Below are 27,042 nucleotides of genomic sequence, written 5' to 3' on the forward strand. Positions count from 1 at the left end.
TGCCCTCCCTTCACCAATAGGTCCCAGGATGGGTTACAAAATCTAAAATACAATATTAAAAAGAATTAAAACACAAGAATATGGTGGGTTCTGAAAACATACATCTCAGGAGCCAAAGACCAGGTAAAGAGGTGTATCTTTAACGTTTGCAGAAACTTTGAGACTTCCAGGAAGGGTGACTTCGCTTGTGCCTGCTTTTGAGACGGGCTCCCGCCTCAGAAGAAGCTTATTCAGATATAAATCAGTCAGAACATTTTTTTTTTTTTGACTGATGAAATTTCTCCCGGGCAGGGAGAAATGTAGAGATCAACCTCAAAAGCCTGTTTTTGTTGGGAGGACTGGATTTCATTAATTTATGAGAAAAGGTCCAGCCAGCAATGCCGGACGGACTTCCGAACAAGCTCTATCTGATTAATGCGACACGTTTATCTTTTCTTCAAAGAGAAAACGGACTAACAGGCAAGCACCCTTCTTTCTATTCTTTTTTTTACTTGGTTTAAATTGTTGCAGCAAAAAGAGATTTGTCAAATGAATCAGCTTTAAAGAACTTCTGGGTGAGCTATAACTCTTCTCTGTTATTCACGAAATTAACAGCTTATCTCTGTTTCTATTGCAAAAAGCTGTCCTGGAAGTGCATTCTAAAGATATAAACAGAAGAGGGATTTCTATTCCGAGGAGAAAAAAATAAAAAATATGAACTTTGGAACATTATATTGTCTGGGACTATTCTCTTTTTGGTCTATTTTATTTTGACGAATCTGCTTCTTCACGACGCCACTAACTGTTTTGATGCTGGGAACTAAATTTGTTTTGTGTTCTTGAACATAGAGAGATAAGGCAGGCTGCTCTGTTTATACTGTGATGTCATCAAGCCTGGAATATTAACCCAATTGTTGCTGAAATAAGAAGTGGTTCTTCTTTATTTTTGTTTTGTTTTGTTTTCGTGGTTTTAAAAATGGCAATCAAGAAAGTGGCTGAGAACTGGAAGTAATTATGTTTCAGAAAATAATGGATGAGATTGAGATAACGAAACAAACCCTGCGACAGGGCAGTAAGGAGCTGAAAATTGAACTGAGCAAAATGACGCAGGAGCTTAAAGAAATAGGGGATCCTGTGAGAGAGGAGAATGAGATCAGAGATGAGAAAAGAAAAAATAAAGGGAAGATACAAGCCCTGGAGATTGGAACAAATGTGGAATTGGAAAAAGATCTGGAGTTTATGGATATTAGAAATAAAATCTACTGTTTGGAATTTAACGTTATCTCTGAAGAAATTAATGAAGATATTAGAGATAAAGTTATCAATGGCTTGGATAATCTTCTGGACTGGAATGACGTGATGGAGCTTGATATAGAGAAAATCTATGGAATTAACTGCAGCCATGTGACAATGGAAAAACTCTCAAGAGATGAGCCAGTGCATTTTGTAAAAAAGAACAGAGATATGACTTTACAACAATATTTCAGCAACTTATTCAGAATCGATGGCAAGAAAATATTTGGGATAGAGGAAATTCCCAACAGACTCTTATTATATGACTATGGCTATGACAGCAAGATTATTATGGAATACTGATAATGGAAGATTGGACACTGAAATTACTGGACTTAACAGGACTATTGAAGATGGAAGATGGAATTAATATGGATAATGGAATAATGGCTATTGAAACTATTGGACCTAACAGATTTTGATGAGATGGATTAATCGATATGTTTATTTGGACTATGGTTATGACAATAAGATTATTATTATTATTAACGAGATGGGTTAATCGACATGTTTATTTGGAGAAAAATTGATAGATATATTTCTTAAAGAATTGAAACCTCTCTTTGACTTTTTGTGGAAAGAATAAAGTAATGTTTATGAGATTTGATGATTAATTAAGATAACTACTGGAGGAAAGTGATTTTATAATATAATTTAAGAGACAGGATTGTTATATATTGTAGACCTATAACTGATTTGATCTGCGACAAATGGGAAGTCAACATTTTATTTTTTTGTTTAATCACTTTTGTTTTGTTTTGTTTTTTGTCTTTGAATGTTTTATGATTTTGTTTTGTTTGTTTTATGAAAATTTGAATAAAAATTATTGTAAAAAAAAAAAACGTTTGCAGAAACTTTACAGTAAAGGTGCCAGACGTACCTCTGTAGGGAGGGAATTCCACAGTTCAGAGGCTGCCACAAAGAAAGCTCTTTCCAGGCCCTGGAAGCTCTTTCTTCCCCTGAATTTCTGAGAGTGGTGGAACTGCCAAGAAGACCCCTGTGCTGATCTTAACACCCAAGAGGTGGTCTCTGAGAATGGCATGAAGCACAGATGCAAGATTCAGAAACGTATTCTGTACTACTACCCAAGATGTTGGAGAGGAAAATGATGAGGTGACTGATGAAGTTTTACACTGCATAGAAAAAAACAATTGCTTATGTAGCTCCAGAATTTCTGTGAGGCTTTACATGGTGTCGATTGTTTTGGAGTTGACAGAGCTTATGAGCCCCTAAGGAAATTATTCTGTATGGGAAAAGAAGTTTACTAAAATTGGTGAGACCTGTCCACAGAGGAAACAATTCCTAGTGAAGGCTGGTCTATTAGGTGCCCCTGTCTGTCATTGGCTTTGGCTCTACCTACTGCTAGCATCCTTGTCTTCTACCCCAACAGTCCCAATGGGCATCAGCCACCACTGGTCATTACCTAACAAAGGAGCTTATTTAAGAACTATTACTACCAGTAGGCATGTGTTGTTGGTCTACATCAATGCTCTACAACATTTTTGCCATCTTCTGGTGGTTTAAAAAGATATGTCCAGGCACAGCCAACAAAAGGTCAGACAGCTATTATTGTAGCTGAGGTGTCATGGGGGAGATACTTCCCAGTCTATGGAATCCCAGTACATAGCCACATGGGCAGAAAGAAGGATTTTGAGAGTCACCTCCAAAAGAAAATAGTCACAGTTGTTTGGAACTAAAACAACTAAAATGACCCTGTATCCTCCTTGGGGTTATCCATAGCCAGAGACGTTCAACAGATGGAAGAGAAACTCATGTTTTGCTTTTGTGCTTTTTGTAGGTGTCTAGCTGGCCACTGTGAAAATAGGATGATGGATCAGGCGGGGCTTTGTTCTGATCCAGCAGGGCTCCTCTTATGTTTATGCAAATAATACAAAATATTTGAGATAAGCAATAATCACTCTGTATGTTTTCTTATCACTGCAGACCACTGGAGGCTTAAAGACAAAATAAGGCTTCCTTGTAAAGGTTTGTGTGTGTTCTTTCCTGTTGATGATCGCACATGCAAAGAAAACCTGTGGTTGACTGAAGTGTAGGGCAAAAGAGCAAAGCTTCTGTCATTTCTCTGTGTGCAGTTGGAGGAACTGCACTGGCCTAAGGTTGTTGGGAGAGTCAGGGGAAGTTGGGATACCATACACAGATTTTTTTTTTTACCAGACAGTGCCATTACAAAGTGGTGTGTGTGTATGTATATGTTTCTATGTATACATATATATGTATATATATATATATATATATATGTATGTATACATATATATGTATATATGTATATGTGTATATGTGTATGTGTATATGTATATGTGTATATATATATATGTATATGTGTATATGTATATGTGTATATGTATATATATATATATATATATATATATGTATATATATATATATATATATATGTATATATATTGAGATTGACTTCTGCTAAGCAAAAGGGTCAATTCCAAAAGGATGCAATAGGGAGAGTCACACAAAGAGGTCGCACATACATACAGAAGCGTGCATGCACACACACACATCTGTGCTGTGCCAGAACAGAAAAGTAGAAATTCCACTTCTAAGTTTGCTTTGCTGTAAAACACTCACAGTTGTATCACAAGTTTCCAAGTAATATACAGTACTGTAACAGTTATTTGATGCTATCTAAGGCTGGTCTAAATCTATCACAACTGTTTAGTCTCCACCAGGAAGCCAAGGAAAATACTGTCCATTTTAAAACTGGGAACTAGACCTAATTTTGCATTGTCTTACAATGACTGGGGAGCTGCGTGTAATTGTGGTTTGTTTCCTTTTGCACCTTTCTCATGGGATTAGCACTGATCAGTCCTATGTTGCAGGATTCTGTTAGTGCACATGCTTAATCATATGACTCCTTTGGTTGCTTTGAGTCTGTACCAGTCTGGCTTGTCTGCCTTTCATTTGCTTATTCAAATGTGTTCAAAAGGTGGCCTGTTCTAAGATACCATTTAGGATTGGCTGAGAATCTTTAGGAAATATGAAGACACACATTATACATGCTGATTCTGATTCATGCTTTCCAGTCACTTGGTAGTATAGGGGCAAGTGAGGGGGAAGCTAAATAAACGTGTTGGAGAAAGGAAAACATTATGCATTTCCATCAAATTGGTTCCAGCAAGTTGCCCTTCCCATCTCTAGAACTGTGTTAATTCCTTTACATTGTTGCTTAAGTCTAGAAACTCATTCTGTCAGACACAAGTATGCCATGGTGCTTGGGAAGATAGGGAACAGCATATTAGTAATTTGCATGTTGGAATTACTTTAAATATATACTAGCATATTTTTTTCCAAACAACTAGACTTGAAATAGAAGATTCATATGTACACAACACTTTTAAGCTGTAACTCTTATTGAATATTTTTCATAACTATTAGTTAATGGCAGTGGCTGTAAGTGCTGTGATACATGAGAGGCTACTTTGACAATTTCCAGTTATTGGAAACTGCAGGAGGAGAGAATGATTGTACTTAGGTCTTGCTTGCAGCCTTCCCACAGGCATCTGGTTGGCTACTGTGGGAACAGGATGCTGGGCTAGATGGGCCACTGGCCTGATCCAGCAGGCTTTCCTTATGTTCTTCTGTAATGTTGACACTAATGATGCCCATATGCTATCACTAGTAATAGCACCAAAGGTAGTAACTGTCTTCTGTGCAACATTGAAGTAACCACATTGAGGCCACAGAACAAGAAAAAAACAGTAAAAAGAATCCTTAAAACTTTTCCTCTACACAGGCTGAGTTTGAATTCAGGTGGCTTATGAAATTCTTTGAAACATTTTTAAAGCATAGGTATCTGCTCTGGATCATTCTCAGATATGTTGCTTACCCTATAATTTCCATTCCACTTAATTTACTGTAGAGTGAACAAAACTAAATAGGAATGGGAAAAGATAATTGCAATAAGGGAGAAATATTCATTTTTTTTATCCCAAAGTGTTTCTTGGTCCGGGTTACCAATCATCTACTGCTTCCTCAGGTGTTAGATTAGATGAAGTGTTGGCAACACTGCTTTAAATGGGGACAGGTTCAACATTAAAGCTGAATTACAATACAATATAAACACAAATACAATCTATACACTAGCCTCCTCTGTTTGCTCCTGAACATCAGCACGTTTCCCTTCTCCTCTCTGCTGCTATGTTTAAAAGTTGTTACATTTCCTGATACCTGATTCCTCACGTTTCCTGGTGAGGGCTATTGTTTGGGGTAGGGAGCTACTTTAATTAATTGATTGATTGATTGATTGATTGATTGATTGATATCCCACCCTTCCTCCTAGCAGGAGCCCAGGGTGGCATACAAAAGTACTAAAAACTTTAAAACATCATAAAAACAAACTTTAAAACACATTAAAACAAAACATCTTCAAAAACGTTTCTTAAAAAAAAAGCTTAGCCTTTTAGCCTTAGCAGAACAGCTATTGTCAGCTTTTATAACAGAATAGCATGTCATTCTGTGGTCCTTTGTTTTTATATGATGGGATGATTATTTTGTGTTGATCCTTTGTTTTTATATGATGGAATGATTATTTTGTGGTATAAGTGCTTTGTGTAATTTTGTTGGCCATCTTGAGCATATAAATGAAAGATGAAATCAAATTTCATTGCGTATGCTTAAGTGTGCTAGCTAGATCATAGCCATTATAGATTATGAAGAACTGAAGGTTTATTGGCATTCCCTGTTTTAACCACCCCTTCCTAGGAGTTTTGCATATGGTTATCTGATTCCCATGACCTGTGCATATTCAAAAGATTTGCTGCTGTATTAAATTTTCTGCAATCCAGCGTCTACAGTGCTTTGCTAGTTCAGATTTTTGGCAGAGAGCATTCATGAGGAACAAAAGATGTGTGGCGAGGCTAAGCCTTTGTGGTTTAAGCAAAGAGAACAGTGTTTAGCTGTTGAAGATAAATAGTATATTTTCCAGTGCTGGAGTACACTTCATTGTGGCAGAACTGTTGGCCTGCTTAGCTAGGCATTGTTTCTAAAAATAGAAGTAACCCACCCACCCCGTCCTTTTTGTAGAAGTTGGGAACAAAAGTTCAGTTTGTGGCAGTTCTGACCACCCCCCCCCAGACTGGTGCAAAAGGTGTTACTTCTGTAAAAGGACTCTTTTGCCAAAGAAAGAAGTAACAACCCATTGCCATTTGCCTTAGGGAGGATGTTCTCTGTCCCCTCTCTGGCTGATTTCATTGACAAAGCTCAAATACTTATTGAGCAAGATATTAAGAGTAGGTTGTAGCCAAGATCCTTTTCAACAGTTTTGAACAGTTCTGGAATGGGGAAAGTTCACTTTGTGAACAAAGAAATTCTTGTAATAAATATGTTGCTATGGAGTTGGTTTTGCCACACATGGCCACATGCTTCTGCTGTTACCACACAAGTAGTAGAGTGTGTTTAATGTGAAGATAGAGTAACCAGGAAGGACCTTCTGGAAAAACAGAGTTGTGGTGTAAAATAAGGTACATCCTGTTCTACAAAAGGGTATTTGAAGTAGTGTGATGTACTTTACTTGGGTGAAATGAACTTGGTTTGATCCAAACTGACAAATCAAATCCTCATAAACTTGCTCATGTGAAGCACTGGTGATAGATCCACCAATAAATGAAAGAAGCAAAGAGGATTCATTCCTTCAGTTGCTCAGTTTAGATTTTTGGGAGATAAGAGTGTGGGGCAGGGATGAGGAACATATAGCCCTCCAAATGATGCTGAACTGCAGCTTTCATAATCCCTGACAATTGGCAATGCTGGCTAGGGTGTGTGGGAGTCAAGCAACATTTGGAAGGCCAGAGGTTCCCCATCCCCGGTGTAGGGGGAGATGCTACGAATTACACTGAGGAATGAATGGTGAAATGTTTGGGGAGGGGGACAGTAAAAGGCTGGTTCATACATGCATGTTTATCACTAGAAGACTGAAGTGTCCAGTGAGAACTTGGCTCTTTCACACATACATCACAGATCAAATTCCATAGTAGTCTCACAGTGCTTCAAATGGGACCTGTTTACACATTCAGCTCTGAGTCATCAACTGTTAAGTAACCAAATAAAATACATGTATGTGTGAAGCAGCCCAGAATTGTTTTGGTGAGAGAAATATGTTTTAAGTGTTAAGGAAGAGACTTCCAGAGTTAAAGCAGTCTATGTACCTAAGATGTCAACTATAAGTTGAGTTGTTGTTCTGGAAACTGCATTATCTTGGATTGTGTCTCAACTGAACAGGGAGACAGTTAAAGAAGTGCGGACACTTCCAGTTTAGGTATCAGTAGATGTAGGGCTCAGTCTTCAATAAAAGTTTCATTGATTATAGTAGTATTGTGGAAAGAAAGCAGACCAGACTGGTAGACTCTACTAATCTACTTTGTTTCATTGCAGTTCTGTCCCTAAATGCCTCTTCCAGGGAGAGTGATTTCCCTTTGATGGTATGCTGTGATGAATCATGCATAGCATATTGATATTTATTCTGTGTCCAATGTTTTTAATGCCCTGTAACTGGCCTGTTTTGCGTACTCATTCCTATAGGCTTGGACTTGCATGTTGCGCTCAATTGTATCTGGAATGTGTAGTGTAATTACCAGAGGTTAAGTGTAGCATGGATCAGTAACTCATTGTAAAGAGAACTACTGTTCTTAGGACTCATTCTCTGAAACATTGCATAAAAGCTATAAATACAGATTGCTCAAGGAGTGGGAGGCCAAGGACTCTGTGGCTTTCAAATAAGGCTGTGTCTGTGCCAGACACTACTATTGTATGTTGGTTAGAACACCATTACTTTTTGTAAGAGTAGAAGGGTACATACCACACACAACAAAAATAAGATATGTGTATTCAGCCTCTTAGTAGGAAGCGCTCTTCATTCCTGATATCTTTTTTTGTCGACCTCACACTTAGGGTTTTCTTTGTTTTAATCCAAATTATATGCTTCTCTCTAGAGATAAAGTTGCAGAGGCTTGAGATACTGGGACAAAACAATATATGCATGTTCATTTAACAAAAAACCCTTTCAGTTTAACATGTGTTAAGGGCTTTCCCTATTCACTCAATCTACAAAATGCTGGGAAATTACAATGTTAAATGCCACACCAATGTGTTGTTTAGGCAATATTGGTATGGTGTCTTATCCTTCAAAGTCCCTTTCAACTCTACCATACTACCTGGATGGTGTGTGTTATGTGCCTTCAGGTTGGTTACGGCTTATGGTGACCCTATGAATCAGCGACCTCCAATAGCATCTGTTATAAACCACCGTGTTGAGATCTTGGAAGTTCAGGTCTGTGGCTTCCTTTATGGAATCAATTCATCTCTTGTTTGGTCTTCCTCTTTTTCTACTGTTGGTTGCCAGTTGGGTACTTGTATCATGGAATGGTAGCTTCGGTTGCATATACTCCATGGGTCTATTCCAGTGAACAGATCAATCTGGGAAGTAATTTCCTCCTCTCTCTCCCATATCACTAGAACTTGGGGTCATCCAATTACATTGATTGGTGATGTAATCAGGATAAACAAAAGAAAGTACTTCTCCACATACACATAATTAATGTATGGAATTTGTCTCCACATGATACGATGGCAACCACTAGCTTAGGTGGCTTGAATAGGGGACTAGACAAATTCTGTGGAGAATAGGTCTCTCTTCTTTGAGGACAGGGGGCAGACTTCAGAAAGTACTGTATTGGCATGGGAACAAATTTATTGGGACCAAGTAGCATATTCTTTGGAGTTATATATGTTATAATGCTCCCCAGCTGTGTCTCAAGTTGAGTGTTGTATTGTCCAGGTACAGAGAAAAGCAAAGCCTTCTGCTTCAGTGCTCTCTATCAGGTATGTATTGTTTGTCTGAAAAGTGTGGGAGCTTTTCTGTTATAAAGATGGCTATTGCTGTTTTTTCTTTGGCCTATCCTGTTTTGAGTTTTGTTGCTCAACAAGAAATTGTAGCAATGATTTTTTGTGTGTCTGGCGGTTTTGATCCCCACTGAGAAATAGCTTGAGATCTTCCTGCCTACTCACTAGACTTTAGTCTTCTAATAACGGCATCCTGCCTGAGTTGAACTGTTCCTAATATCCTTTTGTGGCAAGTCTAGGATACTTCTGGCAATTGCCATCTGGACAGTGCTGCTCTTTTATCTCTCTTTCTTTTAATAAACTGATGTATAGTTGAAGAAGTCAGACATTTTTGATGACTCTGCTAAAGAAATTGCTTTTTAAGCTGTCTTTGTCTCCTCTCCAGTGCCATAAAACAAAAGCTAACTACATGTCTGCTCTTGGTTATCAAGTATCAATTTGTTGAGAGGGGTAGGGAGAAAAGCTTGGTCTTTTTCCTGTTTCAATTACTGCTCTTGAGGCACTTACAGGGCTATTACTTTTCCTCTTAATAGATGTGATGGGGCCATTAATTTAAAATAAAGATTATTTACATTATTTGTGTAATTGTTTAGAAATAAATGACAATTAATACTCTAAAACCTTTAAAAGCTTTAATAACTCTTTCTATTTATTATACAGATTTTTACACTGCTTAATTGTAAGTAAGATAAAAACAACACGAAATACTATTTATATTGGGTTGAATCCAACAAAGTCGCTCCGGTAGTACAAGGTCTTCTGCCTGTGCAACGGGACTTCAAAGCAGCATGATTTCTAGCCATTGTCTTCATAGTAGAGGTAGCAGAGCTTGGAAGATTACTTTTAAAAAGGAAAAAAATTACAGTTACTGTTACATGGCCCCTAAAAGGAATAAATTGCCATTACAATTGTTCTGAAAGAATTGATTACTTTACCATTACTCAAAAGCAATCACTACAATTACAGTTAAGTTACTTTTTTTAAAAAAGCTAGAGTGCCTACAAGGTGCTGGCCTTGACTGCTGCACACCTAAGTAGCCTAAACAACATTAAAAATAAACACACACACAGAGGTAGTAGAATAATTCTTTTTATCCATAAGGTAGCAGTGGTGGTCTCTCCACTGGTAAGGAAGGCGGGGAGGGAGGCAGAGGCCACTGCTCAGATCTTTGCATGTCAACCCAAGTGCAGTCCCCCGCATACTCTCAGCCAGCAACTGTCATTTCTCTCACTCAACCACCTCCAGGACCCTGCCATGTCACCAACTAAGACACACCCACCCAAGCAAACATTTTCCCCTGGGATGCAAAAAAGTGAAAACACTGCAAAGATAGCAAAGTAGCCAGGGAGGGTAGCGGAAGCTGCTTTGCGTGCCAAGACCAGAGTATTTTCTCTCTCTCTCTCTCTCTCTCTCTCTCTCTCTCTCTCTCTCTCTCTCTCTCTCTCTCTCTCACTCACTCACTCACACACTCACACACACACACACACACACACACACGTCGTCATCGTCATTTCTCATCCAGAGCTTGGAAGATTACTTTTAAAAAGTAATAAATTACAGTTATAGTTACATGGCCCAGAAAAGTAGTAGTTGCCGTTACAATTACAATTGCTCTGAAAGTAACTGATTACTTTACTTTTACTCGAAAGTAATCACTACAATTACATTTTAGTTACTTTTAAAAAATGGCCTACAAGGTGCTGGCCTTGGCTGCTGCACATCTAAGTAGCCTAAAACAACATTAAAAACAAGAACACACACACAGAGGGTAGTAGAATAATTTTTTTTTATCTGTAAGATTAACAGAATCTCACATCCTCCCACCCCGCCTCCAGCAATGGTGATACCCCAACACACATATAATTCACTTGAAATCAAATTTTACTTGAAATGCTGCTTTTACAATACATTTCTGTTACGTTTCAAAAGAACAGGATGCTCAAAGAGCACATCAGATAAAATCTGCTCTAGGCTGGGACAAATCATACACCCCAGGAAAGAGGAGGGTGTCCTCTACGAGATGCCAATACGTCCCGCCTGGCCCACAACGTTTGCTGGGTGCAGGGCAGGGATAAGGGCATCTGTGCGCAACCAAAATTGACAATAAGAAACTGAGGGAGCCCACCCCACAATTTGCTCTGGGCCAGGACAAATCATACACCCAAGGAAAGTGGAGGTTATCTTCTACAAGATGCCAATGCTTCCCACCTAGCCCAGAGTTTCTGTTCGATTCAGGGCGTGTATAAGAGCATCTATGCACAACCAAAAGAGACAAAAAGCAAAGCAAAGAATAAATATCTTGGGGTGTTCACCACAAAATCTTCTCTGGGCCAAGATAAATCAGACACCCCAGAAAATGATAGGGTGTCTTCTATGCTATGCCAATGCTTACGGCCAGTGCTTATGATCTATGTGGATTTTTTAAAACTGTGTATTGGTCTTCCCTGTTACTTACTTTGTTATAGCTCAATTATTATTATTATTTTTAAAAGCCATTGATGTTGGTGACAGAAGGACTGTTAACCACAGTTTTGGAACCCCTGATCTAGAGGGCCAGATGTTCTCCATCTCTACTATACAGGAACAGAGGAAAATGTAAATGCCACTCCAATTTCAGTGGTCATGGGTAGAGAGAGGTATAGCCATGGAAAGGTGGTGAGCTCCCATAGAAGACGAGGGCAAGGCTATCTATACCTTGTTCCTTGCTGCCACTCCTCTCATGGATGGGTTTCTCATTGCTTATGGGCTTTGTCCACTGGCCTGTGTGTGTGCTGTTGTTTAATGCCAGATTGGTACACAAGAAGACCACACTCATCCGTTATTTGATCATGGATGAAGATGCCGATTTGGTGTGCATTACCCGAGACCTGGATTGGTGAGCTGGGAGGAGTTGATCTGAACCAGCTTTGCCCACCTGGATACTTGGTACAATACCAGCACAGGCTGCAGGGATGAGGGGGGAGGAGTTGCTGTGGTCTACAGAACTTCCATCTCTGTCACCAGGAAACCACTCTGTCTTGGAGCTGGCTGTGAAGGCCTGCACCTGGTGTCGGGCCAAGGAGACAGTAAATTAAGGTTGCTGCTGGTGTACTGTCCACCCTTCTGCCAGGCAGATTCTCTGACCAAGCTGGCGGAGCCTGTCTCGGCTCTGGTATTTGGGGAGCCCAGAACAATAGTGCTGGGTGATTTCAATGTCCATGATGAGGCTGCCTTTAGTGTCCTGGCTCTGGATTTCATGGCCTCCATGGTGACCATGGTCTGTCTCCAGTTGTCACCAGCTCGACGTATAGGACAGGGCACACCCTCGACTTGGTTTTTCCTCCAGATGGAGGAAGGGGTGGTCTGAAGATACGGTGGTGGATGTCACCCCATTGCCATAGTCAGATCACTTCCTGGTGAAGTTTAGACTTACAGCTCCAATCCTCCCCTGCAGGGGTGGTGGACAGATTAAGATGGTCCACCCTTGGAGATGAATGGAATCCACTGGATGTCTGAATGCCCTGGGGGAGTTCCCAGTTGATAGACCAGATAAACCTGTTGAAGCCCTTGTCACACTGGAACAGCGAGGCACATTGGGCTCTTTAGTTGCCCCTGACCACATTCTCCGGCATCGTGGAGCCCAGTTTGCACCTTGGTACACCAGTGAACTAAGGGCAGTAAAACAGGCTAGACGATGGCTAGAGCACACGTGGCAAAAGAGGCAGTGAAGCTGATCAGGAACAAGTAAAACATCATAACTGTGCCTACTATGTGGTGGTGAGCGTGGCGAAGAAGGCCCACTTCTCGGCCACCATTGCATCCTTAGGTAGCTGTTCAGTGGAGGTTTTCCATATTGTCAACGGTCTGTTGACATCAGCTCCAGGAAATGGAGTTTTAGACCCTTCACTGGCCCACTGTGAGGAGTTTGCATTTTGAGGGTAAAGTTGCTTGCCTCTGTAGCAATCTTGATGCCTCATCCACATCTACTGTAATCCCCAGTGAGGTGTTCAGTGCAATGTCTGCTGCAACTTCTTGGGATCGGTTTCAGTTGATGCAGCCTGATGATGTGGACAAGGTGCTTGTGATGATGTGGCCAACAAAGTGTCTTCTTGACCCTTACCCTTCTTGGCTTATTAAAGCTTGCCGAGGGGGGTGACTGAGTGGATCCAGGGTGTGGTCAGTGCATCGCCATGGGAGGGAGTGGTTCCGTGTCCTAAAAGAGGCAGTGATCCAACTGCTCCTGAAAAAGCCCACCCTGAACCCATCACTTTGTGTCAACTACTGCCCAGTCGCAAATACCCCCTTCGTAGGGAAGGTGATTGAGAGCATTGTGGTGCAGCAATTACAAGTACTCTTGGATGAAACAGATTATCTTAACCCATTCCAGTCTGGGTTGAGGCCTGGTTATGGGACTGAATTGGCCTTGGTTGCCCTGATGGATGACCTTTTTCAGGAGAAGGACAGGAGGAGTGCAACCCACCTTTACTTGATCTTTCAGTGGCTTTTGATACCATTCACCATGGTATCCTTCTGGGCTGACTTGGTGAGATGGGTATTGGAGGCACTGTTTGACAGTGATTCCGATCCTATCTCCAAGGTCACTCTCAGAGAATAGGATTGGGTGATTGTATTTCAGCCCCCTGGCAGTTGTGCTGTGGGGTGCCACAGGGTACCATCTTGTCCCCCATGCAGTTTAACATCTATATGAAGCCCTTGGGAGTGGTCATCAGGAGATTTGGGGCAAGGTGCCAGCAGTATGTTGATGATACCCAGCTCTATTTCTCTGTAACATATGAATCGGGAGAGGCTGTGCAAGCTCTGGACTGCTGCCTGGACTCAGTGGTGGGCTGGATGAGGGCCAATAAACAGACTCTGAATCCTGGCAAGACAGAGGTGCTGTGAGTTGGTGGTTCCCAAGTTCAGATAATAGTTCAGTTGCCTGCTTTGGATGGGGTTGTACTCCCTCTGAAAGAGCAGGTCCGTAGTCTGGGGGTGCTCCTGCATCTGTCTTTGTTGCTAGAGGCCCAGGTGACCTCCGTGGCTAGGAGTGGCTTTTACCAACTTTGGCTGGTAAGACAGCTGCGGCCATTTCTGGATTGGGATAGCCAGACCACTGATGTCCACCTACTGGTAACCTCCAGGCTGGATTACTGTAATGTGCTCTATGTGGGGCTGTTCTTGAGATTTGTCTGGAAGCTGCAGCTGGTGCAAAATGCTACAGCGCGACTGCTCACTGGGGCAGGGTATCACCAACATGTCACTCCACTGCCGAAAGAATTGCACTGGCTGCCCATTTGCTACCAGGCTAAGTTCAAGGTTCTGGTTTTGGTGTACAAAGCCCTATACAGCTTGGGACCAGAATACCTAAAAGATCTTCTTATCCCTTATATACTCAGTCAATCACTGCACTCTGCAGGTGAGGGCCTCCTGCAGATCTTATCAGGACATTCATTGCGCACAACATAGCAAGTGGACCTTTAGTGTAGTGGCACCAACCCTTTGGAACTCCCTCCCCTTAAATATTAGACAGGCACCATCTCTGTTATCTTTTCGGCGCTTACTGAAGACCTTCCTCTTTCAACAAGCCTTTTAAGTAGAGACTTTATCCCAGTCTGTATCTGTGTTGGAATTGCTTTTTAATATGTTTTTAAAACTTTTTAATATAAGATTATTTTAAAGCTTTTTAATAAAAAAGATGTTTTTAAATATGTTTTGTTTTAATATGTTTTTAAGGATGTTTTGTTGTAATGTATTTTAAAGTCTTTTTTTTAAATCTTGTAGAGTTATTCCCTTGATATGGGTCTTATCATTTTCACTGTAGCCCTCCATCACCTTTCATAGTTTGTGTGAAAGCTTTGACATGCAACCCATACTTTCCCCCTACCAACCCAGAAATGGGGGTTTTCAAGATGAGAAGCCCAGTTAAGCCTTTGCCGGCTTCACTTCTCACAAGTCCAGGCGCATCTGTTGTTTGGCGGTTCTACAGAACTTTCCAGAAGCACTTTTAGAGTGTTTTTAGTTCTTTTGTTTGCTGCCCTGGGTTCCTACTGGGAGGAAGGGTGGGATATAAATCTAATAAATAAAAAAAATAAAAATCTACTCTTTTTTAACATAGTCGTATGTTTGGCAAAGATGTGGTAAGGCTACATTTGAATTCAAAGTCTGGCTCATTTCTTAGGCATGTACAGATTGGTCATCATTTAGGCAAGTTAATGAATGATTGTTTTAAAACTAACTTGCTAGTATTTATTACCACTTAATTCAGGTCTTGCATAGTTCAAGAGCTAGGTGTCCCAGTAAATGTTAGAAGTTTTAGATACCCCCCTTCTTTGTTTGTTTGGCATTTATTGCAAGTGTATTTACTATAGCTCTGGGAATAATGATTCAAAGGTGCTTCCTCACGTAATAGTTTGGTTTTGTAATTCCACGAGCCTCTCAATAGGCAAAAATGTGTATAGTGCAACAATTTCTTAAGGAAGTACTTGGAGCTATTTTGCGAGCTTTTTATATTCCTGTGAACCTTCTGAAGTTAAGGAAGAAATGTTATTTCTGATCTAACATCAAAAATTACACAAGTAGTGGCACAGAAGATCTTATACAAGTGAATTTTATTGGGGGAAGGGTCTGTAAATTACACATCTGTGTGTGTGAGAGAGAGAGTGACTTATTTTGTCCTTGGAGATCTACACAACAAATTTTGGAAAACAAGGGTATCTGCTTGCATCCCACACTCATATTTAACACAGCATTTCTGCTTTCTTATTCTTTGAAAGAACTGGATTGTTGTAAAAAGGGTTTCCTGTAATTCCACTGCTACTTACAAAGCCTGGCCCTGCAGTCTTTCAAATGGTGATCACTCTGATTTATGTGTCTGGCACTTGGCGTGTTGTGTTATGAGCAGTGGGGAGGACTTTCTTTCATCTTTGAACTTAGTTCCACAGTTGCAGATAGTCTGCTACAGGAACTACAGTAAATTTCTAAAGCTGTATAATGCTGGACCTAAGCTTTCTTTCCCCTAATGTTATTTTTGGTAGAAGAGGGACTTTTTAATTTATAAAATGCAGTCTACAGTTGTTCCACTCCTCCCATAACAGTGCTTATCCCTCAGGTGTGGCAGTGGGTAACTGACACCTGTAGCCCTGGTTCTGAAATTATTTCCTCAATTAACTATGCCGAAACATGCTCTAACCTGGGTAAATATGGACTGTGAATATACACTGGACAATCTGATAGTTGGAGGGAGGAACCTGTTGCAAAATCTTGCCAGTGGTGATTGCCTATATTTGTCTATGACAGTGTTGCCATTTTGATAACACATATGTAATCTTACACTTTATGGAACCTATGTGATGAATTTGGAGCTTTTAAAAAAGAATATTCTTTTCTGTATTAAGTAATCCAAGAGAATAAAAATAACGTGCAGAAGCCTTTAAATGGTCTCTGACCTCCCACCTCACTGTTAATTGTTTGAAGAATGAGTGAGCAAACAAGTCAATCAGACAGCCCATATGGAGTCGAACTCTGCCTGAGTCCCTGCATTGGGCTGCCACATCACATAGTGGGGGAGGGGGAGAAAGAGAGAGCAACATTTTACCCATTCAGCAGTTTAAAGCATAAACTTGTGGCAGAAGAAATGCTAATAATCTACTCCAAGACAAACAGTAACTCAGCTGACTGTAGCTGCCACAGGTGTTTTGTGTTATAAAGAAACAAGGGTGAATGTCTGGAGCTTCCAGCCTTTTGATCAAAAATTGGTTGGTTGTCCTTGATTTTTTTTTTTTTCAATAATTTTTATTCAGATTTTCATAAAACATACAAGACAAAATCATAAAACATTCAAAGACAAAAAACAAAATCAAAAATAGTTAAACAAAAAGAAAAAAAGAAAAAAAAAACAAAAATAAAAAATAAAGAGTAAAATATTGACTTCCCATTTGTCAAAGATCAAATCAGTTATAAGTCTATAATATATAACAATCCTGTCTCTTAAGTCATATTATAAAATCACTTTCCTCCAGTAGTTATCTTACTTAATCATCAAATCTCATAAACATTACTTTATTCTTTCCACAAAAAGTCAAAGAGAGGTTTCAATTCTTTAAGAAATATATCTATCAATTTTTTTTTTCCAGATAAGCATATCGATTAATCCATCTCATTACTAATTATGATAATCTTATTGTCATAACCATAGTCAAAATAAACATTTCAATTAATCCATCACATCAGAATCTGTTAGGTTCAATAATTTCAGTAGCCATTGTTCTATTATCTCTATTAATTCCATTTTCCATCTTCCATCTTCAGTAGTCTTGTTAAGTCCAGTAATTTCAATATCCAATCTTCCATTATCAGTATTCCATAATAATCTTGCTGTCAAAGCCATAGTCATATAGTAAGAGTCTGATGGGGATTACCTCTATCCCAAATATTTTCTTGCCATCCATTCTGAATAGGTTGCTGAAATACTGCTGTAAAATCATATCTCTGTTCTTTTTTTCAAAATACACTGGGTCATCTCTTAAAAGTTTTTCCATTGTCACATGGCTGCAGATAATTCCATAGATTTTCTCTATATTGGGCTCCATCACATCATTCCAGTCCAGAAGATTATCCATGCCATTGATAACTTTATCTCTAGAATCTTCATTCATTTCTTCAGAGATAACATTGAGTTCCAAACAATAGATTTTATTTCTAAAGTCCATAGACTCCAAATCTTGTTCCTGTTCCACGTTGGTTCCAATCTCCGGGATCTCCTCTCTCACAGGGACCCCTATTCCAGTCTCCAGGGTCGCCTCTCTCACAGGGACCCCTGTTCCAATCTCCGGGGTCTCCTCTCTCACAGGGACCCCTTCCAGGGTCACCTCTCTCACAGGGACCCTTATATCTTTAATCTCCTGCTTCATTTTACTCAATTCAATTTTCATTATCTCAATCTCATCCATTATTTTCTGAAACATAGTTATTTCCAGATTTTCAGCCACTTTCTTAATTGCCATTTTAAAAGAAAAATATAGGAAAACCACTTCTTATTTCAGCAACAATTGGGTTAATACTCCAAACTTGGTGACATCACAGTATAAACAGAGCAGACAGCCTTATCTCTCCAATAGTTAAGTAAACAAAATGCAGTTCCCAGGATCGAAACAATTAATGGCAATCGTCAAGAAACAGATTCGTCAAAATAAAATAGACCAAAAAGAGAGTAGTCTCAAAACAGTATAATATTTTTCAAAATAAAAATCTGGAATAGAAATCCCTCTTCTGTGTATATCTTTAGAATGCAAATCCAGGACAGCTTTTTGCAACAAAAACAGAGATAAGCTATTAATTAGTGCGTAGCAGAGAGAAGTTATGGCTCCCCAGTGAGATGTCAAAAACTGATCAATCTGGCAAATCTCTTTTAAACAGCAACAATTTAAGTCAAGTAAAAGAAAAATATAGAAAGAAGGGTGCTTGCCTGTTAGTGCGTTCTCTCTTAGAAGATAAGGTGAACGTTCGCTTTATCAGATAGAGCTTGCTGTTAAAAATCCGTCCCACCTTCGTCGGCTGGACCTCGTCCCATAAATTAATGAGATCTGGTCGTCCCAACAAAAATAGGCTTTGAGGTTAATCTCTCCGTTTCTCCCTACCCGGGAGAAGTTTAATCAGTCAAAAAAAAAAGAAAAAACTGACTGATATATCTGAATAAGCTTCTTTTGAGGCAGGAGCCCGTCTCAAAAGCAGGCACAGGCTAAGTCACCCTTCCCGGAAGTCCGGTTGGTTGTCCTTGATGATGGAGTCTTATAGCTCTGTAACTGTAATGGAGGAGGATTTGAAATTACGTTTTTTTAAAAAAATTAAATGCATAGCTGGCAAGAGATAAGTTTGCTCAGTTACTTTGTTAGTAGACTAGAAATTAAAAAAAACCTTTTGAGTTGATTATGTCTTAGCTTTCTGTGGAAAATTAAGAGGGGTGGGTGGGAGAGGAAAAGAGGATGAACTTAAAAGCCGCATGTTATTTTATTGTGAGCATGACAGGAATCAAAATGTTCTCCAGTTGATCCCTGATCCTTTTATTCAGCATATATGAACTCATGCTGTCTCATCACTGCGTTTTTATGGGTGTTGCTTGCTTGCCTTTAACAGCCGCCTGTTTCTGTGACGAGCACATGGTCATGGTCTACATAGGTAAAGTCCATCACCAAGTATGCAATTGTTTCTGCATTCGAATTCCTAAATGTTGACGAATCGAAATGGCAGAAGTCCATTCCCCAACTTGTTCCTCTATAAGGACTAAATGCATCTGCAACAACCACCAATTAAAAAAACCAGTTCTGTGTTACCGGTGTGATGGTGGCTCGTCAATCACAGTAGTCAATGTCTGTCATCCAACTTCTGTTGAAAGGAACACAGTTCAGGGCAGAAGGAAGTTTGTCATATGGTGAATGGAGACATGATCTCTTCTCCCCCCCCTTTACAGAAAAGCTCAGCCATGGTATGTAATCATGAACTGAATTGTCTCATTTTTGCCCTAGGCAAATGAGCGGTGTGTTAATGAGTGATACTGCATCACTTATCCAGTGTCTGCCATAAATGTTAATGGCCTTCCCAAAGAGGAAGTATGATGTTAGTCATTTACATCCTCTCTCCATAAAATGGTGGCCCAGCACAATTTTAATGTGAGATGATGATAATGATGCATAATCCTTTAATTTTATAAGAAAACTGAGCAATAAGGGCATCTAGGAGCCCAATAATGCTAGTGCAATAACTACAGCTAGTATGGGAAGTACATTGACTTGCAAAAGCATTTTTAATGTTTAGGTGTGGGTTTTTTACCAGAAAAACAAGCAAACAAATAATTAGTGGGTATGTTTCAAGTATATTGCTATGAGCAGCCCACAAGAGACTAGAGTGTCCTTTCATTTTTATTATGCTAACAATGTATTTGTTTGGGGCCATACAGTGTCTTGTGTTCTACCTAAAACTGAATGTCTCATCCAGTACTTCATGTATGCTATTTTGCAGTGCTTTCAGAACTGATATATAAAAAATATCCAGGAATGCCCAGTTTAATCTGTTAGATTAATCGCTAATGTGTTATGCAGTGGCAGCCTTCATTTTGTTTACATGGCACATTGCACTGCCATCTTGAGGTTAAGGAGAAAAATAGTAAAAATAAGTGTGGATTCATTTTTACCGTCAGCATGGTGCCTGTGAGGAAAGGCTATGGGACCATGGTTTACTCATTCATTACCCCTGTGAGTTCCTTTTGAAGCACCTGATGGGCTCTACACTTTGCTGCTGCCCCTGGATCATGGAGGAGAGGTAAGTGTGGGAAGGTGGTTCATTCTCTGAGGAACTGTTGGATAATTGGCTTCTGGCTGTTACAGAAGTTTTAAAAACAGGCAGCACTTTTCTCTCCATTGTTAATCTTCTTGATTCACCCCACCTTTAATGAGGGTAGGACACTGAAGGGGCAGGGGGGAGAGCTGACCTGTCTGGGTTGTTGACCATGTGTAAAGACTTGGAAAATGGGATTTCTTTCTTTAGGGTGGGGAAACAGAGGAATACATTAATGTGGGAATAACTTGAAGAGGAATTGATCTGGTGGAATTTGCCTCATGTAAAATGGGTATACAGTTTCAACAAAGGTCAACAAAAGTGGGCTCATTTCTTCTCTGATTTGTATTTATTATGTCTGTGGGCATTGCTTGTCTCTAGCATTCCGTTTGTATCTTCGTGTTTTCTGATTGTGCCACAGTTGTAGTCTGATTTGTTTTGACATGTATTGGCCTCATATAATTGTGGAAGGTAATTACTTGTAGAAATGTTGCATGTGTTTACACCTTAGATGAAGAATAATTTTTGTGAGCTCTGCCTCCTGGCCTGCAAGGGTGGACTTGTAGCGCTGTGACTCTGTGGAGACAGCAGTCACCACAAGGTCCAACTAGTGATGCATGTTTTATTCTGGACAGAGGGAAGAATTTGTAAGTCACCAGTCTGGGTGATTTCCAGAAAGTGAAAGTTGTTAATGCGGTAATCACTGCTTGCTTCACTGTATTGTGGACCAAAAAAAAAAAAGTTTTGCACTGAATTAAAGCTTTTGGATTAACTCTTTGAACAAAGACTTCTGCAGGATCTGTTTACCACGCAAGCATTGGGGGAGGGAAAGGCCCTTGACCTGATTTGCATGGTAGTCCAAAGCACCTGGGGTGAATACTCTAGTGCAGGGATAGTCAGTATGATACCCTCTAGATGTTGTTGGACTACAACTGCCATCATCCCTGACCATTGCCTGTGCTGGCTGGGATTAATGGGAGGCGAAGTCCAGCAACATCTGGAAGGCACCACATTGGCTGCCCCTGTTCTAGAATTTACTATGTGTCAACACCTATTTGAGGCACATTTTGAGTCTGCATTGTAGATGAAGTTGTGGCATGCTGAAAATGGCAGTAGTTTGAAGAAATCCCCCCCCCCCGGTAATGATGCTGCCCTAGTTGTGGGCACCTGATTTAGCATCTTTCCTACTGAGCTCTAGGAAGCAATTGAAGACAGCTGTTTCAGAGATTTGGCTGAACCTGGAAATTTTCTTAATCTGGGTATTGTTGGATTTTCAATTCTCAACTTTTGTGATTTTTTAAATGATTTAATTGCTCTCTTGAATTCCAACTCTTGTTTTGTGAAATGCTTAGGACTCTATGCTTATTACATGTAAAATTACTATATGTAAAATGTAGTAACGATATTTAAGCAAAAATGTATACGAACAGAGAGCCTGGGAACTTGACACTGCTGTTAGCATCCTGGCTCCTGCCAGGTGTATGTAGTTATATCAGAGGACACGGTCTGAGATAAGGGCTGCTTTCACACTGCACTTCATTCTGTTATTCTGATGATTTCTTACCTGGTAATGTGTGCATTATATTTGATCTTTCACACAACGTACAAGCTAGTTCTGGAAATCTTGTAGAATATAGTGCAAGTTTAGTGCTAATTTTCGTTATATATAATACCAGAAAAAATCTGTTTGCAAACTTGGAAACATGGAAAATCGTGGTGTTTTTTTCTCTAGCTGGATCCACTCACGTGACAGGCATCCCAGCATGCAGTGCACTCCTGCCTTTTAGGTGTGCTGGATTTTTTTCACCTGATGAAAATTGTTCCACAACCCCCCCATCTCTGTACAACTAAAAAAAAAGTCAGATGCTAAAAGGTGAGGGTTGCATGGCGAGAGAATGAGCTCTTAGACCTCCTACACAGTGGGGAACTACACTGTGCATGAGTATAATAAGTGAGGGACAAAAACAAGACTTTCATTGCAGCTGTGTGAAATGCCAGTATATTGGCTGAAAAAGCTACTGTTCCTTAATGCAATAGGTACTGCAGTGTGAAAGGAATTTTAGAAATCAGAACAGAAGCGCTACCATTTTAATCCGTAAAACCAACACAGTAAGCCCCATGTTTGAAAGGTTTGGTTTGGTTCTCTGCTTGTACCTGTCAAGTATAGATTGTAAACAAACCATCTTTAAAGTAGGGGAGGGCTGGGGATAGCCCCCCCTTTCTGGCATAATTGTTGTGAGGAAGCCTTGGGCTTCTCATACTCACCAGAGCTAACTTATCAGTCGTCATAGTGACTTAAGTGAGCATGCTCGTTGAACCCTTTGTGAAATAAAGAAAGTAACCAATAATACTGATATTGCAGAGGAGCTTATTATCAACTCCAAAAAATTACTAGGACATTAATATTCTGGCCTGTTGTGGATTCCCCCCCCTCCATTTCATGTTTTGTTTTCTTCCCTGGTTGTCATTAGGTTTAAATGATATTGTCTGCAGTTCCCCTCATTTCTCCAATTCTTTTTAATGTGGGAAGTTTTACATGTGTTAGGTATTTCTTTTGTGGCTATTTTAATTTTCTCTCTTTCTCTCTATTTTTAAAGATGCAAATGTTGGACAAATTTCCAATGGAAGGAGGACAGAAGGACCCCAAACAAAGGATCATCCCCTTTCTGCCAGGTTTGTAAGGTGAAAAACACAGATCTGCATATGGGATGTTAGCTCTAATCTACCCCTACCCTCTTTGTGTAATAGGATGCTTTCAGACTATCACTATTTTTGGGCAGGATTCAATCACATCCCAGCAATTTCAGGCTGCATAATTAAAGCTGATTGGGACCTCTTGCAAAACAAACCTGCTTCCCCCAAAGAATTGACTTTTTGAGATAAGGATAGTGAGGAAGAAATACATTGGAAACTGCAGGATAATATTTGCTTGGATGCAATGTTGCCTGACCTCCCCACAAACAAATCAGGATCGATGCTTGCTAAACAGCCATCATAATCTAATTTCTCCAAAAACCAATTGGGCTGAATACTCATTAAACAGGTTGCCTAGAAGTTATCCTACATTAAAGTGAAGCTCAACTAAGAGTTTTGTGTGGGCTAGGAAGAAAGAACGGGATTAATTAATATGTGTTTGGGGAATTTAATAAGTAGTAGGTGAATTGAGCATAAGTGCATCTACTTGCGGGCTTGTGCCCTTTGTTCATGTGGGGAACAGTACGCAAAGGTATAGCAATGTTCAGGTGATGTGAGTACTTAAGCAATCGACAACATGGGAGGTGGTAGGATCCATATTCAATGACAAGGGTCAGTCCCTTGTGTCATCTGGGTTTATAACTCAGAGTTATTATGATCTATGACCCAAAAGAAAGGAGAGTTGTCCTTTTTATTAAATGTTTTGGAGCTGATTAAGCCTTGCTGTATTAGTCACCTGCTGTAGCCTCTGATAATTTCCCCGACCCTTTCCTACTTTTCTCTTCCATTTGACTTTGTTCCATTCATTAAGCTGTCATAATATTAGGCAAGAAGGAGAGACAGGGTAAAGGTAAATGTTAGATTTGCAGTATGTCAGTATAATGGATGTATTCAAAATTAACAGAAGCACGCTTTGACACTCACTTTTATAATGGTTTTATTGAGAAATCCAGTGCAAAAGTATAAATGTATTAATCATGATATAGACTTCTTAGCAGGAGAAGCATCCAAATGACTTGGCCTCTTGGGGAGTAATATTCATGACCTGGTTTTATCTGTTTTCCACATGCTTCTTCTGATATTGCAAGCAAACAGACCTTGGACAGAACTGAGTAGGGCTTATAGGTATGGCAAAAGGATTTCTTGACATCAGTCTTTTTAAAAAACAAAACAAAACTGATAGCCTAGGTGTTCCACCTTTCTGACAAAATTGAACTGAAACTTTTGTTTTTGAATCATACTGGTTATTATGTATGGGTGCGCCACAGTTGGTGAAATCTATTGTGTTTTTAATATTTACTTATTTTGAGTCTATAGCTTCCACAATTGTCACTTTGGGTTGTGATTCTTTGTGATGTTTCCCAAATAGCATAACCCATCTGCATGCCTTTGAAAGCACCTCAGCCATTTCTTGATTAGGTAAGCAATTAAACAATATAAATAGATCTCATATGGTGTCCTAACCATTGCCTGTGCCAGGGCTGGGGAACCTTTGGCCCTTCAGATATTGTTAAACTACAATTCCCATCAGCCCCAACCAACATGACAAATAGTCAGATTTGTCTGCTTGTTGTAGCAATTCTAATTCTATAAAATTCAAATTGTAATACAATAAAATACAACGTAAGAAATAAAAGAAGCAATAACAATCAATTAAAAATCAATATGAATATTCAGTGTGATGGATGTGTCAATTTCCATCTTCAACCACAAATTCATAGATGTGCTGTGGACTACCTGAATGAAGGTCAATGACCACAGTTTGGGTACCCCTGCTATAGCCAATTGCTGGCAAAATAATTGAGTACATGGTAGAGCAGCTGATTACTGTAGTTTTAAAATCACCTGAGGTGTTTACAATTGGAAGGTCATCTTCCCATTTGAACCTTTCCTGCAGTTTATATGTTTGGGTTTTATATAAGTTATATGCAGTAGTTCTTGTGTTGTTATGACTCTCTGCAGAGGGCCCGGGTGCCTTTTTCACAAGATGTCACTTCTGTTGTGGCGCTGTTCCTTTTCCCCCAGCCCAAGCTGCGATTTGCTATTGCTGATCTGCCCACCCTGGATTTAGTCATCTGTGCAAAGTTCAGTCTGGTATGTAATTGCGAGAGTATCACAAAGATCATTGCCTAGTGCCTGTGACTCCAGTTTGATGTGATGTGGAGATGCACTCTCTCTCCTCATGTTTATACCGTTTTTAATTTGAAAACCAGCAATAACTCCTCCCGGTTACCTTTAAACCTGAAGACTTCCTGCTATATTTCATTCAAGTAGGATCAGTGTGACTGTAGCCTTTTAATATATGTATTTGGAAAAAAGAAGAAAAGCACTCCTAGCCAGTCTTGGATGATACTGCTCTTTGGATCCATTCCAGTCTAGTTTCTGGCCTGGTTTTGAAGTAGAAACAATCTTGGTTATCCTGATGGGTGACTTACAGGGAAGAGTTAAGGCTTGTTGGTTCTCCTGGAGTCCTCGACAGCTTTTACCACCATCAGGTATGGTGCCCTTCTGGGCTGTCTCTCTGAGATGTAACTTGGAGGCACAGTGAGATGGTGACTTTGATATTTTCTAGAGGGACAAATTCAGAAGGTGGTGCTGTGGGACTTCTCTTTTCACGTTATGACCATTGGTCTTTAGGGTGCCTCAAAGGTTCCATCTTGTCCCCGATGCTTTTAACATCTATGTGAAGCTGCTGGAAGAAGTCATCCAGAGAGTTGGGCTATAGTGTCTTTGGTATGCAGATTGCATGCAACGCTTGTACTCTTTCATCTGCTAGTCCCAGGAAAATGGTGGAAATCCTGAACAGATGTCCGAAGGCAGTTTTGTGATATAAGAAGGCAAAAAAGCTGAAGCTTAATCCAGATATGAAGGTAGTTCTGTGTGTTGGGAAACCTGCTGTTCTTGATGGAGGCTAGCAATCATTTTGTCAGGGTTGCACTCTATTGAAAGACCACGCTTATAGTGCTGAGCTCAGAAGAATCCACAGACTGTATATGGAAGGACAGATGGCCTTGGTGGCTAGGAGTGCCTTTGACCAGCTAGGGGTTGGATTGCCCAACCAGCTGATCTTGGAAAAAGCAGATCTTGCCTCAGTTATGCAGGCTTTGGTTATCCAAACTAGACTGTTCAAATTAAAGCACTGGTTTTGACCTTTTCTAAATATTTTGGCAGGTTATTTGAAGAACCACTTGCACCTGTATGAGCCTACCCATGCCTTGCTCTCAAGTCCGCTGTCAAGGGTGGGGTTTTCTGAGTAGTGGCTCCACTTCTTTGGAACTCTCTCCTGAGAGTGGTATGCATGGCTCTTTTTTAAAATGGAACTTAAAAGCATTTATGTTGCAGATCTCATTTTAGTGAGGTGTTGCATGCTGGGTTTTTTGACTGCTGTTCTTAGTTTAGAACTGGACTGCTTTTATGTGTGGTTAAATTTCCTTATGCTTAAGCTGACTTGGGAGGGCTTGCCCTGAAATTCCTTAAATGTATAAATACTAGGGGCTCTGCCCCTGCTTGCTTTGCTCACCTACTGTTGCCAACCTCCCTTCCCTCCAGATCACCAAAACTCCCTTCCCCCTGGTTCACTAAAGCTCTCTACCATTCCACTCAGGTGTCGCCAGAATCCCCTTCCCCTTCTCTTCTCCCCACTACCACCCCGGGGCTGCCAGGACTCCCCTCCCCCCCCCCCCCACTACCACCCCAGGGACCACCAGAACTTCCCTCTCCTCCTCCCCTCACACCACCACCCCAGGGGCTGCCAGAACTCCCCTCCCCCTTCTCCCACACTCACACCCCAGGGGCTGCCAGAACTCCCCTCCCCTGACTGGCCTCCTATCCACCTGGTGAAACCAAGCTCTGGGCCTGACCACTGCTGCAGGCCCACCTCTGCTGCTCTGGGTCTTGCTG

The 27,042-nt window shown here is 40.3% G+C and overlaps 1 protein-coding gene across 3 annotated transcripts in view; it reads left to right on the forward strand.

Moving 5' to 3' along the window:
• The window catches only part of SH3PXD2B (SH3 and PX domains 2B), a 148,913-nt gene that overhangs the window by 48,513 nt on the left and 73,358 nt on the right, over nucleotides 1–27,042 (forward strand). For 2 of the 3 annotated variants that reach the window (XM_061616894.1, XM_061616895.1), the window contains exon 3: nucleotides 23,046–23,121. In XM_061616894.1, coding sequence (XP_061472878.1) covers nucleotides 23,046–23,121 — 76 coding nt within the window. Of the gene's footprint in view, nucleotides 1–20,311; nucleotides 20,434–23,045; nucleotides 23,122–27,042 lie in introns of all 3 variants that reach the window. The other variant, XM_061616896.1, reaches the window with a different exon arrangement.

The sequence above is a fragment of the Rhineura floridana genome, chromosome 3 (assembly GCF_030035675.1).
Source record: "Rhineura floridana isolate rRhiFlo1 chromosome 3, rRhiFlo1.hap2, whole genome shotgun sequence".
In the NCBI taxonomy this organism is placed as follows: domain Eukaryota; kingdom Metazoa; phylum Chordata; class Lepidosauria; order Squamata; family Rhineuridae; genus Rhineura; species Rhineura floridana.